The sequence below is a fragment of the Primulina eburnea genome, chromosome 9, assembly GCF_022965805.1.
Source record: "Primulina eburnea isolate SZY01 chromosome 9, ASM2296580v1, whole genome shotgun sequence".
Lineage (NCBI taxonomy): Eukaryota > Viridiplantae > Streptophyta > Magnoliopsida > Lamiales > Gesneriaceae > Primulina > Primulina eburnea.
The window spans coordinates 4,472,024-4,489,066 of NC_133109.1; the positions used below are offsets into that span (position 1 = coordinate 4,472,024).

Sequence of the window (17,043 nt, forward strand, 5' to 3'; positions counted from 1 at the left end):
AAAGAGAAACACTCCTGATGTAACATAGACTAACTTTCTTTTATCCAATATTTTTATGCACGTACGAATATATAAATTTTAACACTTGAATTTCTTACGTTGCATTTGGTTGGTGGACACATTTTTGTTATTTTATAGAAGTGAGACCATAAACTTCAAATACATCGTTAGATGTTTATACAATGTCCATGTTAATTATGTTGTAATGGAAAAATGACATGTTCCAGAGGAGGAATTTATAATTTTAAAACCTCCTACTAAGTCCATGGATCCCTCTCCTTGCAAACACTACTCTAAAAATAAAACAAAATATCTGTCTTGCACCTGATCATTACAAGTTAAAGCAATGTCAAAAATTTTGTCAGCCCAAGACAACTCGTTTCACAGGGTGTAAAATATATTGTTCCTTGGCTGCAAAAAGTCCCAAAGCCATATGTTCTTTTGTTTCTTTCATGTCCCCAATCCAACATTCTAGTATGTAAACCTATGAAAGATAAAACTACAAACTTGGAAGGACGTATAATACATCCTATGATTTAAACTACCTCTTCATTGCTCTAAAAGAGGTCTAGAGTTGAATAGCAATGATTTGGAGTACTCTGTTTTACTTTATTTCGGGGGTGCAAGTGGGAGAAAGGCTCATTACACTGTACACATTTTTCATTCTTCAACTGAACTATTACCAAGAAAATATCATCTTTATCACACACAACTCATACAAACTACCATTTCCACACAAATAAAACTTCAGCCAATACTTACATACACACAAGTAGGAAAGCCCTGATCAGGATCTTGAACTCGTGAAAGCAAAGAAAGTGATTGAAGAACCAACTGGTTCAACAGCTAAAAGTTTGGCTTCTACTCTTCTTTCTTCATCTCCTTGAAGATGTTTCCGTCAGCCGAAATGCTCCTCAAGAGTTGTTTAGAACACATTTTTTCGGCCCGAGTCACATTCTTCTTCCGAGCAGCCCTCACCCACTCTGGCTCCTGCCATTCGCAACATTTAAGAATAATACACGATTTTCTATTGAATTGTTCAAGTATCTTGAAGAAAAAATTTGGCCATACATCGGGAACAATGCGTGAGAATCCAAATTTAATGAACAAAAGCACGTGTTCCATGACGAGGATGGCCCCCAATCCTGGAGATAAATTCCAGTTCCCTTCCTGATCATATAAGCATACCAGGAGTGCACTATTTGTACAAATGGAAGCCACGACAAGAAGCTGACAAAAATCAATAGCAACTCCAGCTTAATAAATCAGAAAGTACTTGCAAAAGTAAGAAAAAATAGCAAAATCATGCCCGAATCCTATAAGAATGGGCGGTGAACCTACCAAGGAGGTTGTCGGCATATTTAATTTTGTTTAGCTAGAAAAACAGATTCGTGTGTGATTTCTTAGACAATGTAATGAAACAGCTCCCCTTGAAATATATTGCATCATCGCGTGTAAATAACTTTCCAAGTCCTCCCTTGTAAGAGTATATGCTTACCTGAAATATATTTAACCAAGCTCCGATCGTGGCATCAGCCCGGGGTATGGGCCTTCTAATCATGGCAAGCAATTTTAAGGCATCAGCCCGAATTTCTGTAATATTGTTCTGCCAGTCATCATCAAAACGCAAGACACCAATTAGTGTAAAACTTTAAAAAGTGATGTGTTGTTCATCACTTGATTAAAGGGAAGAAAATCCATCACTACCACTACTGAAAAGGTGAATCCAAGGGGGAACGCGCATGCAAACATCATGATCATCCCGAATTGCAACACTAGCTCCAGAAAATCTGCCAGAAGTCGGATTTTTATGTCTAAACATGATAATATAAGCTCAAAATATGGACTCTCGCATAGTTATGATTTATTTATAATGGGATGAGACAAAAAATTGCATATTACCGTCAAAAAGTCCATCTTCAAGTTCTAGCCCGATACTTGCAGCATAGGAAGCTTTAAGATATTCCTTCTCGACTCGTGGCATGGATCCCATTTTAACCTTTGATTGTCCTTTTTCATGCTTCTTGTTCCTTCAATGGAGCAATTTATTTCTTTCATATAAAAATCAAAATAATAGTCGTCCACAAATTAATGATAATAAAAATACCTGATAGCCCGGAATTTCTTGATGCTATAAGACAAATACGGTATTGAATTTTCAAATATATTCCCAATCACCTGAGATACAGTTCCTCGCATAAGCACAAGACACAACAGGGGAAGCTCTAGCAAAATCGGGATGGACGAGATGTGACATACTAATCATTAGTTTATCCTATCCTTCAAACCAAACGCAGCCTAATGGATTTTCTGGGAGGCCAAATTTGCAGATTTTAGAAAATTACATGATATTTTTTGGCATGAGTGCGGGATAGCACTCTGGCTCCCGCTGGATTTGTCCCAAGACAAGAAAATTACAAAAAAGGAAGGAAAGAAGTCGCATGCTTTTACCTCAGACGCGACTAAACGCTGAATTAAAATTTGTCGAAGGGTCGTGAGGTTGCGGTGCAAAAGAGCGTGATAAAACAAACCGATATACGTCTGCAGAAAGTAAACACCAAACACCTGCAAAAACCAAAGCTCGTTACAATGGAGCTATATTTTGTAATCCCAAACGTGTCACCCAACTTTCTTGCTTACCTTGTATACTAAGCTGTTTGCACTATACTCTACATTTTCATTATTTTCATATTTAACAAGCTTCATTGATATCTTGCCCCCCATTCTTGTGAAATACTGAATGGCAACAATGTAAACTGCCGTCAAACCAAACCTGGAACAAAAGGAAGTCTAAAAAAAGTTACCAAAGTAAATCTATATCTACTTATAATGAAAGAGCACCTAAGAAGTCTCTTAAGAACCATTTACTAGTGGAACTGAGGACAAGGACAATGCCCGATGAATGTATTAGCATCCATGGCACCAAAAGTAAATCAAAATTTGAAACAAAATTTAGTGCCAATAATTCAAAATGAAAACAAGACAATGCAGTGCTTACTTCAGAAGTTCAGAGCCTATAACCTCGTATAGATGAGCATAAGCCAATTCAAAAGGGAGCTGGAGACAAAGGATACCGATTATAACAAAGACATCATTTCTTAACCTCATCAACCATGTAAACCATTCTTCTTTTTGGAATACCGCTTTCTCTTTCAATTTATTCGTCCCTTTCTTCATGTGTTCTGTAGGAGATGATGAAGAGCTCCGATCTGTATGCCAGAACTTATATTCAGACTCTGCAGCACCTGAATCGTAAATGTGCCATCTGCAGCATCCATGACATAATCAAGACAAGATACGGATATGAGAAGGGCAAAAAAGAAATCTGTGATAGAAAAGAACTTGTATAATACCTGTTTGACAGGGCAGAGCTTTTACGTTTCCAGAACTGGAAAAATAAGGTGGCCCATGATATCAGAGATATGAAGAAAAACGGGAGAACTAGAAATCGCAAGGACCTAGACGATGAACAAAAATCACTTGTGAGTCACAAAATTCAGTGTCTAAAGTACAAACAAACACAAATGCATGTAGATGAATAAGATTACCCGAAATCAACCAAGTGCACAATAAGTCCTAATGTAGCTGGAAACAACATCCATTTTGTGTACATTCCAAGGAATGCAAAATACGTAGCAATCTACAGAGAAAATAAAATTCTCAGAAAAAATTTGAGAACGTTAATTTATGATGACGAAAATCAAAACCAGGCATTTAGTCTCTATGAACAGGTAATAACTATAATTTTTTATGCTACACCGTGATACACACAGCATCTTTAAAACTGTTGAATCATACAGGTCTTATGCGAGCAACGGCAGATGCAAAAAATCAGAAGAGGAAGCCATCCCGAAGAACACGGAGAGGTGAACATTTTTTATTTTAGAAAAATTACATGTTAATTTTTTATTAAAAAAACAATGGTGGTGCTGTTAGTCCCACCTACATGCTTGTCTCAGATGATCTCATGGTGATCAAGCAATTTAGTGGACACAACCAAGGTGCACCACAATCATTACCTTCACTCCATAGTATGAACAAATGTCATCAATCGGCTGTGCGGTGAAGTCCAACCAATTCATAGCCCAACTTCTCAAAAGCTGCTTCCGTTTACTTTCATCTAAAAACAATATTGACAATGTGTTTTAATGTCTGATTTTGAGAACTATGAAGGTTATAGGATCAATCAGTACCATGCAATGGAAATACTTCTTTCACAACGCCCACCGACTCCAACTTTTCAAGTAAAGATTCTCCCGGATTCCAGTGTACCTCCTTACAGTTGGATTTCATTGCTATAACATCTGTTCCTGTATTGACCTGCGAATTTTCTGCTTTAATCAGTGATTATGTTCCCTTGGTTACACATATAATAACCAATTCCTTGATCTCTCATTAGTAAATGTTACTGAAATTTAATGCATTTTGATGAAATCAAGTATTAAGTGAGACAAGCACACAACTGACTCACAATTCCATATATGATGTGATGGTAGCAATGGAATCGTTCAGACCAACCAAACAACGAACCATCGGGATGCCTAACAAAAGCCTCGGCCTCATCCCATTCAAATTGAAAATTCATTCCTGGAAACATAATGGGTCATTCATAATTAAGGAAAAAAATAGCACATCGCACCGCTGGATAAAGTACTGGGTAAATTTCTGGGTGAGCACTAAAAATAGATTTTGATTCACCACAGGTTCTAAATTCTAGGCTCCACCCGTACAAAGAGCAACAAGAAATGACAGCTAACTTACCTATATGAGTCCGTTTTCGAAATCGCAGCTCAGCAGCAGCCTTTCCTAACACCTCCAACGGTGCAAGCAACTGCAAACAGGTAAAGTAATGTATTCTACAGTCGAATTTGATTCAAGCCCATAAAAGTCGCATCATACGCATACTCACAGAGTTAACAATCAAGCAGAGAATTCCATGAAATACATATTAACAACCATGCAGAAACTTTGGTCACATAATACAGAACCATCCAAGTTTAGGAACAAAGGATGTAAAAAACAAGAAAGCATGAAAAATTTGCGGGAGCAAAAAAAGTCATAAACAAAAGGATCAAATCAGAAAGCATTCATTCAAAGGAAAAAACACAAATGGGCACCTTCAAAAGTGGGAGAAAATAATAAAACTCACTAACTACCTTAATGAATTCATTTTGAAGGCCAGAGACTCTTTCAACAATCAGCCCTTTCTTCCTGAGCTCGTCAGCAAGAATCTCCACACAATCAGATGCATCATCGCCATCTTCTCCTTTATCATCACCCCATTTAGGAACCACCAGCGCTAACTCGAAAACACCCTCTTCCTCCCTCTCGTTCCCACTCATTTTCAGCCCAAAGTCTCAAGAAACTGTTCTGCTTAAAACAGCTAATAAAATTTTCCAAAAATGCGTCCGTATTTTAATCCTTTTTAAGATACGATCACATAACAGTGAACAAAGATTGAAACTTTTTCGTGAAAGTTCACAAACTCTCTTGTTTCGATTATAAAAAAAAAAGGGAACCACGAGAAAATAGTAGCTGCAGGAGAAAAAAACATATAAACAAATAACAGATGTCCGTATCAGTCGGAAACCGAGGAAGAGATCCACTTGGAAGTGTCACACAGGTCTGCGAGGCGAAGAGCTAACGCGTGGCAACGCATCTGTTCCTATAAACATTTGTTTATATTTATATTAAAAAAATATTATATGTATATATACACATATTATCAAGATTGCCAAATACACTGCCATGCAGTTCTAGAAGTAATTTCATTATTTTAAATCTTTTTCAATTTTCATTACATATTCTCTTTAAAATGGTCACAAATTTTAATATTTTTTTAAGTTAAAAGGCTGGCAGTAGCTGTTGGAGGTCAACTTCCAAACCATTCCAGAATCACTATTCATTCAATGGATTCAAAAAATTAGAAACTAATCACAAATTATATATAGAAAACCATATCTATACGTTGTGACGTCCGAGTTGCCACCGAGATACTCATTCAAAACTCGATTTAGCTTAATTGGGAGTATTTCCAGAAATTGTTTTGAGATAAAGTAATTAAGCTCAAGGAATTCATTTCTCATTTTTTTAAAAAAAGTGTTAATTATATTTAAAAGATAGTTAGAGCATCCTACACCCACTATCTCATCAAAATATGTGATTTTAAAAAATTTAGTGGACCTCATGTATGTGTGGCTAAATTTGAGCCATTGATTCTATCATGGAGGTAGTGTTCTTACATGTAAGATGGAATGAGCCTCAAACACCCACTGTCTCATCAAGAATCACAGGATCCACTGCCACATACTCATTTTAATAACATATATCTTTTATCCACATTCCTTTTAATATTAAAACTCATTATTTATGAGTTACACAGTCTACTCAATCATCTTAAAATTTTTCATATTAAGTAAATATGTTTTAATTATATTTTAAATTATTTAAATCAATATTCTAATTTTTAAAATAATCTTACTTTTTAATAAAATAATTTTATTAATTTAAAAAATAATATTAATGTTTTTTTTAAAATATATTTATTAAATAAAGCAAATGTTCGAAAGAAATACCATGACTAAAGAAGAATTTAAACAAGACGTGAGCACAATTTATTTAAAGTTACAAAATAAATATGAAATTGAAATGAAACAATAACTTAGAAATAAACCACACTTTGATGAAATTAAAAATAATATATGAAATACTAATTCACGGATTGTTGTTGTATTGCCCCCAGATATACTCAACTAAGTCTGCACGAAGTTGTGATGAACTTGAGTGTCATATAGCTTAAAATTTGTACGAAGATAATCCTGAAATCCTCGGTTCGAGCCATGGATAGGTTGTGTGGGTTCGTCACCTTCATCGTTGTACCAGTTTGTCATGCGACCTCCCTCATCCTCAACGATCTAAATTGACCACCTCAATTGGGGATTCATATCGAAATTTGCGTCTCCGAGACACAAGTCGGAGTTACAGGTTCATTCGATATCGGAGATGTGAAAGACATAACATTTGTGTGCGGGTACTATATCCATGAACAACCGGCGGCGTAAAATACGGATGACTCATGTTTTGCCAATATTCGGCTGGAAGCGGTTGATGTGGACCTCGACGGGCATAATTCGGATTATTCATAGAATTTCCAAAACCTTGGAAATTTTGAAGATTTCGGGGAGGAAACGTCATATTTGGAAATGAATATTGATAATTTGGTGGAATTTGTTGATTTTGGGAAGATGGATATTCTCGCTTTTTAAAAGAAATTTCTAAAAAAATGTCTTATTATTTTCATCCGTTTCGGATATAAAATAAGATTTTTTTAACTTAAAAAAAATAGATGAGAATATTAGAGAGTAGAATTGGAGAGTGTAGTGAGTTGGAATGAAAATATGTGTACACATTTGTGGGTATTTATAGAAGAAAATTGAAACTAGTCGTTAACTAGCCGTTAAATATTCGTTACATTTTTTGGATTTTTTATAATTTAATTCGAATTTAATTAAATATTTTAAAAAATAAAAAATAGAAAATTTACAACGGTTATAAATGAAAACAAAAATTAAATTAAAAAAAACAAATCCAATCGTTAAGAAAAAAGAAAAATTTTTTAAAAAAATTTCAAATATGCGTGGTGCCCGTGTGAAAAAGAAAAAAGAAAAAATAAAAAAATTTAATCCAAAACATGTGGGGCCTCCGTGGGGCGGCTGCCCCACGCTAGCACGCGCCAATTGCAAAAAAAAAAAAAAATGAGAGAGGGGCGTTCAAACATTTGAACGCCTAATGCTCATTTAAAACCCTCATTGTAGGTGCTCTTACATCTATCTTGATGGAACAGTAATTAATTCTGTGTAATGAGTAACGACTATATTTTCCATCTTCATGTCTCTCAAAACGTCATCGATCGATCTTGGTTCAACTGTAATTATTGGATCGACTCGAAAGGCAATTCGTGAATATGGAAGTGCATCTAGAGTTCATGGAGAGTTCCATGGCGGGGAGCACATCCCTTTCTGCTCCTGAAGGGCATATTTGATGCAGCACTTGACAGATAGTTATGGATTGGAAGTGCGTGGGTTCGTAGGCCTGCCTCAAAATGATGTGTTAGATTATTTTATTAAAGTTTATAAAATAATTTAATTGTAGTCAATATATTTTATTGAGATATATATGATAGGCGTCTCATATTTAAAAGAAGATAAATCAAAAATATTATCTGAATTAAGATGATAAAGATTTTGAGATTTAATTTATCATATATCGGATAAATATATATCTTCAAGATAAATCACAATCAACTCAAACTCTCTAGGTGATAGTTAGAGAACATCTATAAATAATAACATACAATGTCTCAAATTAATGCAGTTATTCATAAGTACATCATCTCATAAATTGTATCAAGATTTAGAAATATCTATGTTTTCGGTGTTCATGAGATCTTGTTAGTTACAGTCTCAAATTCAAAATCAATTTGTTAGAGGTAACAATTCGTTCATGTTTATATTTCTTCATATTTATCTTTACATATTATGTTTGTGCACATATAGATTGAATTTATTTTTTCATTATGTTAAATTTCTGACTGTTGATACCATGGCGGTTTTGCCTCCGCCTTAATATTTTTAGATTTTTTAATTTAGACAAAAAATTTGAAAAATTATATTGATGCAACTTATATTTGTATCATGAATTTTACATTATTTCCGAAATTAATAATAAGTCTCAAATTAAGATCTGAAAATTTAATTATCAAATATTGGACATTAAACCCTAGCTTTCTAATTGGTAAAAATCACCGCCGTATGCAACCCATCTCCGGTGATTGGACATACCGGCCGACAACCCATTTTGTCGACGCGGTCATTTCTACACCACTGTCCGTAATAGTACATTGGAGAAAAGACAGACAGTATATTGTGATTTTCTCAGCGCGAAATTAGGCCAATGTTTTTCAGTGCACTGTCTCGTTCTTCGACAGATCATGTAGCAGCTATGGAGGGAAAGGGTAGATCAATATGTGCCCAATGTTTTGAATATGCAAGTGACTATTCCACGTCTTCGTTTGGTCGGAATATTCATAATCATGATCCCCTTCATAGCTGTGCGATTTGAAAGCTTATCTTTTATTTTCCGGCCGACATCACAGCGGAGTGGTGTCGGGAGAGGTCGGCCGCTCATGAATAATGGCCGATGGTCAATGAATCGTGGGAGAAGGTGGCAGGGATGAGGCCAATTTTTCAGAATATGGCTAGGGTTTGATTAACAAATTTAGGTTTTCAATTTTTCGATTTGAGGATTTATTTTTTTTTTTTGGCAGATTGGAATTTTTCCAATTTTATGAACTGTTTCAATGCTATAATATTTTAAAATTTGAAATTTTGAATTTTTTTTTTTCTTTTGAAACATTATGGATATTTTGCATGGGTAAAATTTATTTGAATAAGATATATAAAAAAACATTGTAATTTATTTTCTCATATTACATGCAATTAAATATAATATGTCAAAATTATATGTCATTAATCGTTGTTTGATTATTATGAAATAGTTAATATTATGATTATATTTATTTTCATAATGCATGCAAATAAAATTTAAAAATTTAATAATTATGATATGATATTGAATTATTTTCTTAATTTACCCATAGAGATTAAGAATAACGTATAATTAAATAGACTTATCATTAAGTTGTATGAATTTAATTGAATTAAAAATTTGGTCCACAAGAAATTTTTATGTCTAGTATTCATTTTTATCAAATGATTTACCTGGGTAAAACATGACATATGATTTACCTCTTCATTTGGTGATATTAGCATGTATTTTATTTATTTTGCAGCATCTTATCCCGTGAATTACTCTGATATTAATTGTGAAATTTTCAAAATTTAAGGTTATAATTATAAGGTGCAAATAAGATCATTCTTCAATTGAGTTTTGTTACGATCAGGTTGGAGTTTAGATGATGGGTCAATAAACTATTTAAAATTTTCTGTAAAACACTGCCAAATAATGCACTGGTCTTTATATGATTAACTCAAGCTCATACGTCACCTCTCCATCTAAAGAGAAGTCATCTCAGCCTAAATGGAACATATCTCCACAAAATAAGAAATACATTGGCAAAGTCAAGAAATCAAGAGCGTAGTGCGGTGCCGTAGACTGGCTGGGAAAAGAAGCGGGAAAGGATTTTTACTAGAATACTTTGGTTTTACAACTCTTGTAACAACTCATTTCCACCGTAGGACTTATCAACTTCTTAAGTCGAAACTCCTAGTTAACTCTTACAAATAGTTGAGACGCACAGTCAAACAACTAATACAACACAAATGAAATAAAATAATGAATCAACATATTCAAACTGGCGAAAAACTCATCAAACGATCTTGAAAAGAAACGGTTGATGTGGCAATATTTGCTACCCGCAAGTGCACAATGTCAAATTTTAGTACTCGGTTAAGTACAAATATCATTCCAACAGGGAATATAATTTAATAATATATTAACTACCGTAATTAGAATAGTCAACCTTTATTTAGATAATGAAAGTAAATTTTATGATTAATTATAAACATAACTAATTCAAGCATACAACACTTTAAAATCAATGGTAACAAAGAATCTAGAGGTGCAATTTCACTTGGTCTTCACTATATTAAATTATCATTGACTTTTATATTAATAAATTCAACCCGTTTATTATTCCCAGAATTCTCAAATATTCATACTCTCTTCCCCAAGTGATATGTAGGAATTAATTATGTAACATTGATTTCAATATCCCTATTAAAATGCAAACATTAAATAATTTCAATAGTACTATAATTCTTTTAATGGGTTCGGTAGAATTATAGGTCTTCCGAACTCTATAAATACCAACGATATATTTTCTTATGGTTTTAATCAAATCTCCTCTCCCGAGTGATAGATCTAGAATAAATATGACAGACCAGTTATTGATCAAGTAATTGAAAGCAATAAAATCCGAAAAATATAAATAAAACAAGAAGAAATCGCATATATAAATCAACAATTCATAAACATAGATTCGACCAAACTACATCGTCCTTTAGATAAAATAAATTAGTTCATAACGGAAAAAAAAACAACAAACAAATTCATGTTTTTTCGACATCGCAAAATAACTAAAAAATTGTAGTGAGAGCAGAAAAGAACACTCAAATCCAAATATGCGACTTCGTCCCTAGATGATGCGGTCTTCATCTTCGAGTTTCTTCCCGTTACTTTTACTTCACGCCTCCTCTCTCGGCCTTTTTTTTGTGTCCTTTTCTTTTTCTTCTCGCGCATGCTTCTTGAATTGTGGTGCATTCTTGCGTGCACGGCTGCTCGACCTTCTTGAGCTGGGGCGCTGTTGTTTTTGTGCTATACACTATTTGGTCCCAATATACGTATATTGCCTAGGTTCATGTGTTGACATTCAAAACAACCCAAAAATACATAATTCCGTTCGACACAAGCATAATTCATGCCTATTAGTTGGGTAATTTAAGTGCAAAACTTTGCCCTTATCAATTGAGTAGTTTGGCAAAAGTCTTTAATGATCCTTAATGATCTTATAGATGATATTTGAAGCAAGGGTGGTTGAGCAATAATGAGTATCACAATGAAGTATGCTCAAAAATCTTTTGGATAATGGAAGTTTAAAAAATTGTTTCGAATGCCTGCTCTTGTAATTTTCATAACTTCAACTCTTCTTGACATTTTCCATTTATAATGCTCTTTTGAATTGTAGTTTTCATAACTTCAACTCTTCTGGACATTTTATATTTACTAGAAAAATGCACGTGCGTTGCACGTAAAAACTAAACTGCTGAAAATATATGTACGAAATTTTGATAATATTTAAATGAATTAAAACATGGTTAATAACATTTATCAAATGAAAAACAAACTAAGCCATAAAAAATAAAAAATCATGACCATAGACGGTATATGAATCAGAGAAATTATCTTATCCACTTGACACACTTTCTAATATGCTTCTTGGTTGATTTTGACAACTCAACAACTGTTTGTCCAGGGGCGGATCCAGAATGAAATGTTTGGGGGGCTCGGTCTACCTCAATTCCTGAACGTAGAAAAAATTCCAAGAATCCTTGTCTTTCCTTCTGATGTGTCTCCGAACTCGCGTCCCACAATATTTCACTCGTCAGTCGACAATATAGCAGATGTTTTGCAAAAGGTTATTATTTCAAATGGCTTTCTTGATTGTGTTTGTATTAATCAACTATAAAAGTTTTAAGTTGGTACTTTGTAAAAGCCCGTTATTTAGGTTTTCAAAAAAAAAATTTGCAGAACAATGTCGAAAAACAGCGTATAAAAAGAATTAAACATGGACCATATGTGTAAACCTCGAAAGTCTTTAACCATTAGACTAATTATAGATACTTAAAATTTTGATGGGTCAAATAATATATATACTAAATAATAAAATATATCTTACATAGTAAAAAAAAATTAAAAAATTCAGGGGGGTCGTGGCCCCCTCCGGCCCTACAGTGGATCCGCCCCTGTCTTTGTCGTAGTTTGTTATAATATGCATATAACTATTTTGGTATGCTCAGCAAATATCTGATCGTCTATAGCTATAATTTTAATAAATTTTCAACAACTATTGAAGAACCTAAAGGGGGGGGTGAATAGGTTCTTTTAGGCCCTTTAGCGTTTTTAAAACGAGTTTGCAAAAATTGCAAGCGGAAGACTTGAGGGACAATCACAAATGAATGCGTAAAGTAAGTGCGTAAAATAAATGCGTAGTAAAGTAAATGCGTAAAGTAAAGAGGGATAGAGATGTTTATGGAAGTTCGACGAAGAATCGTCTACGTCTCCCCTTCTCGATGAGGATCGAGGTATCACTATATCGACTTGGCTTTAGGAGCTCCAAGCTAGCTTTTACAACCACGCCTCGATGCGTCTACTTGGCCTTGAGGGCTCCAAGGATAGCCACGAACTTTACAACCCACTCGAGAGTATTACTTTCACTCTTTTTCTACAACTCTTTTGATATTACAACTCTTTTAATCAACGCACACAAGAGATAGTAGAAAGCTTTGTAAGAGACAAGAGAGAGTGGAGTGGATTATAGAAAATGCATCCTCAAAGGCCTATTTATACTAGTCTTGGACGCCAAGGTTCGGATCTTCTGTTTATGCTTCGGAACGTCCGATGTGATTGAAATCAATTTGCGTAATTCTGGGATGACTTCGGATCGTCCGTTCTTGACTTCGTAGGGTCCGAACATGTGCTTCGGAGGGACCGATCAAACTTCGTATCTTCCGAACAGTTCTTTCAGACAGTGTGTGAACAGCTTCGGAAGGTCCGAACTCAAGTTCGTACCGTCCGAACATTCCCGCGTTTCCAGAGATTTGAAATCTTCAACACTTCGTAGCGTCCGATCATGTCCTTCGTAGCGTCCGAAATCTTACTCAATCAACAGTCATATCAATTTGTCTCCGCATTCAAGTGATTTGATTGCTTGTGTTCGGAACGTCCGATCACGTCTTCGGACCGTCCGAACTGGCTCCTCGCAGCTTCCGAACAGCTTCCACTTTGCTTCTGATCGGCACCTTTTCGGAACGTCCGAACCAACTTCGGATCTTCCGAACTTAACTTTGTTCTTAATTTCCTGCATGCCTCAATATAAAACATTAGTACATTTTTAAGCCAAGTTTTGGTATCATCAAAACAAAAACTTTGGGATATGTTACAGCATTAAAAACATTAATCTCATCCTCGAGATTTGTATGCGTTTAAGGCGTAACAATCTCCCCCTTTTTGATGATCACAAAACTTGGTTAAAAATTGAGAAACAATAATCAACATAATCTAAATTATTATTAAATAACTCCCCCTTAATCAAATAACAAGTCTAAGAGGTTGAATTAAGGCGAATTTATTTAATAACCATTTAATAGCAATTTTAACCAAATAAATTCTCCCCCTTTTTGTGATAAGCAAAAAGACATAAGCATAAAGAGAGACAAATAAACAGGTAAAATATCCACTAATAAATGCAAGTCTTTTATACAATGATGCATAAAGATAAAATAAACAAAAATAACAAAAACATAATCTAAGAATCCGCATCCCGCGACTCTCTATGGCTCGGTTCGGACGATCCGAACACGTTCGGTGGATTCCGAAGTAGCCAAGATGAGGAACACCTAAATTTTAAAATATTTAGCACATAAATGAATGTTGAGCCATAATTATGGATAAATACAATTAATTTGTATTATCCGACATTATAATGCTCACATTAATAATACTCCCCCTCAATTTAACAAATATGTACGAGAGTATTCGACTAGTGTTTACAACTCAATCATGCCAAGTTCACCACGCAAACGAGTAAAAGTAGATTCATCTAGTGGTTTTGTAAAAATATCAGCAATTTGATTCTTGGTGTCAACATAGTGAAGTTCAACATCATTTTGCTCAATGTGATCACGAATGAAATGATGTCGAATGTCAATATGTTTAGTACGAGAATGTTGAACTGGATTCTTTGTTAGACATATGGTGCTTGTATTATCACAAAAGATTGGAATTTTTGAAAAAGTAACACCATAGTCGAGTAATTGATACTTCATCCAAAGAATTTGTGCACAACAACTACCGGCAGCCATATACTCGGCCTCGGTCGTTGAAAGTGCAACACAGTTTTGCTTTTTAGAAAACCATGACACCAAGCAATTTCCCAAAAAGAAACAAGTTCCACTAGTGCTCTTTCTATCCACCTTATATCCTCCAAAGTCGGCATCACAGTAAGCTTTTAAATCGAAAAATGAGTTCTTAGAATACCATAATCCGAGATTTGGAGTATTTGAAAGATATTTGAAAATGCGTTTTAAGGCGAATAAGTGTGATTCCTTTGGACATGATTGAAATCGTGCACACAAGCAAACACTAAACATAATGTCAGGTCTACTAGCAGTCGCATAGAGTAGGGAGCCAATCATGCTACGAAATAACTTTTGGTCAACAGGTTTACCTCCCTCATCTTTGTCGAGTCTGACTGTCGTGCTCATAGGTGTGGATGAGGCTTTGGAAGACTCCATCCCAAACTTTTTTAGCATCTCCTTGATGTACTTCCCTTGGTTGACAAAGAAACCATCCTTGCATTGCTTGATTTGGAGACCAAGGAAGTAGTTGAGTTCGCCCATCATGCTCATCTCAAAGTGATCCTGCATAAGCTTAGAAAAATCTCTACACAAGTGTTCATTAGTAGCACCAAAAATAATATCATCTACATATATTTGTACTATCAGCAAATCATTATTTTTAGTCAAGGTAAATAAGGTAATATCAACTTTACCTCTACAAAAACCATTAGACAGCAAAAAGGTAGATAATTTCTCATACCAAGCTCTAGGAGCTTGTTTCAAACCATACAAAGCCTTATCAAGTTTATACACATAATCAGATAAGTGCACATCTTCAAAACCAATAGGTTGCTCAACATACACTTCTTCTTTCAAATCACCATTAAGAAAAGCACTTTTAACATCCATTTGAAACAATTTAAAGTCTCTAGAGCAAGCAAAAGCAAGTAGCATGCGAATGGATTCTAGTCTAGCAACAGGGGCATAAGTCTCATCATAATCAATTCCCTCTTCTTGACTATATCCTTTAGCTACTAGCCTAGCTTTATTTCTAGTGATTGTACCATGCTCATCTAACTTGTTCCTAAATACCCATTTAGTTCCTATGACAGGTCTATCAGTGGGTCTAGGTACAAGATTCCAAACTTTATTCCTTCTAAATTCATTTAGTTCATCTTGCATAGCAATAATCCAAGAATCATCAAGTAAAGCTTCTTCTATGTTCTTAGGCTCTATGTGAGAAAGAAAAGCAAGATAATTGCACATATTAGAAGAGCGAGTAGATACTCCCTTCGATGGGCTACCAATGATGAGTTCCATGGGATGATCCTTGTGTGTAGTCCACTCCTTCGGAAGAGGTGCGTCCTCTTGATCTTTAGGAACATCATCTAGGCTTGTGGACTCCAACTTTTCGCCAAGGATATCTATATCATCATCATCAGAAACAACAGGTCTAGGCAAGCAAGGGTTAGTTTCATCAAATATGACATGAATAGATTCTTCAACTAGTAAAGTACGTTTATTAAAGACTCTATATGCTTTGCTAGAAGTAGAGTAACCAAGAAAGATACCTTTGTCCGATTTAGCATCGAACTTACCCAGGTTGTCCTTACCATTGTTGTGGATGAAGCATTTTGATCCAAAAGCGCGGAAGTAAGAAATGTTAGGCTTTCTCCCTCTCCATAGTTCGTATGGAGTTTTCTTGAGAATTGGCCTTATTGATACGCGATTGATGATGTAACAAGCAGAACTCATTGCTTCAGCCCAAAAATATTTTGGTAGAGAATGCTCACATAGCATGGTCCTTGCAATCTCTACTAGGGTCCTATTCTTCCTCTCAACGACACCGTTTTGTTGAGGAGTTCTAGGACAAGAAAAGTTGTGACCAATGCCTTTGCTTTGACAAAAAATTGAAAAATTTTCATTTTGAAATTCCGTTCCGTGGTCACTACGGATTTGTTTGATCAAAAGATTTTTCTCATTTTCAACCTTTTTGACAAAAATTTTGAAATGATCAAAGGCATCATTTTTGTGGGCTAAAAACAATGTCCAAGTAAAACGTGAAAAATCATCTACAATGACAAAAGCATAAGATTTTCCTCCTAGACTAGTTGTCCTCGAGGGACCACATAAATCTAGGTGAAGTAATTCAAGGGGCATAGAAGTGGATACAAAATTTTTATTTTTGAAAGATTCCTTTGTGTGTTTACCAAGTTGACAAGCATCACAAAAAGAATCTAATTTTAAATTCAGCTTTGGCATTCCGGAAACTAGGTCAAGTTTTAAAAGTTTTTCTATGGTGCTCATCCCAACATGACCAAGTCGTCTATGCCAAAGAATGTTGTCATCAACATTTAATGTTACAAGGCTTTTTATTTTTGAAAAAGATGAAATCTTTAAATCGACC

General features: G+C 34.8%; 1 protein-coding gene across 1 annotated transcript; it reads right to left on the minus strand.

Annotated features, from left to right (window-relative positions):
• Positions 1 to 487: 487 nt before the first annotated feature.
• On the minus strand, positions 488 to 5,636 carry LOC140841153 (anoctamin-like protein At1g73020). Its single transcript, XM_073208372.1, has 16 exons — positions 5,157 to 5,636; positions 4,762 to 4,831; positions 4,472 to 4,587; positions 4,194 to 4,320; positions 4,020 to 4,120; positions 3,549 to 3,640; positions 3,354 to 3,458; positions 2,999 to 3,265; positions 2,641 to 2,773; positions 2,452 to 2,565; positions 2,108 to 2,178; positions 1,903 to 2,030; positions 1,708 to 1,790; positions 1,499 to 1,606; positions 1,072 to 1,230; positions 488 to 990 (listed from the first exon to the last, which is right to left on the minus strand). The coding sequence occupies exons 1-16, from the start codon at positions 5,340 to 5,342 to the stop codon at positions 862 to 864; spliced, it is 1,989 nt and encodes a 662-aa protein (XP_073064473.1). The 5' UTR covers positions 5,343 to 5,636; the 3' UTR covers positions 488 to 861.
• Between the last annotated feature and the right edge of the window lie 11,407 nt (positions 5,637 to 17,043).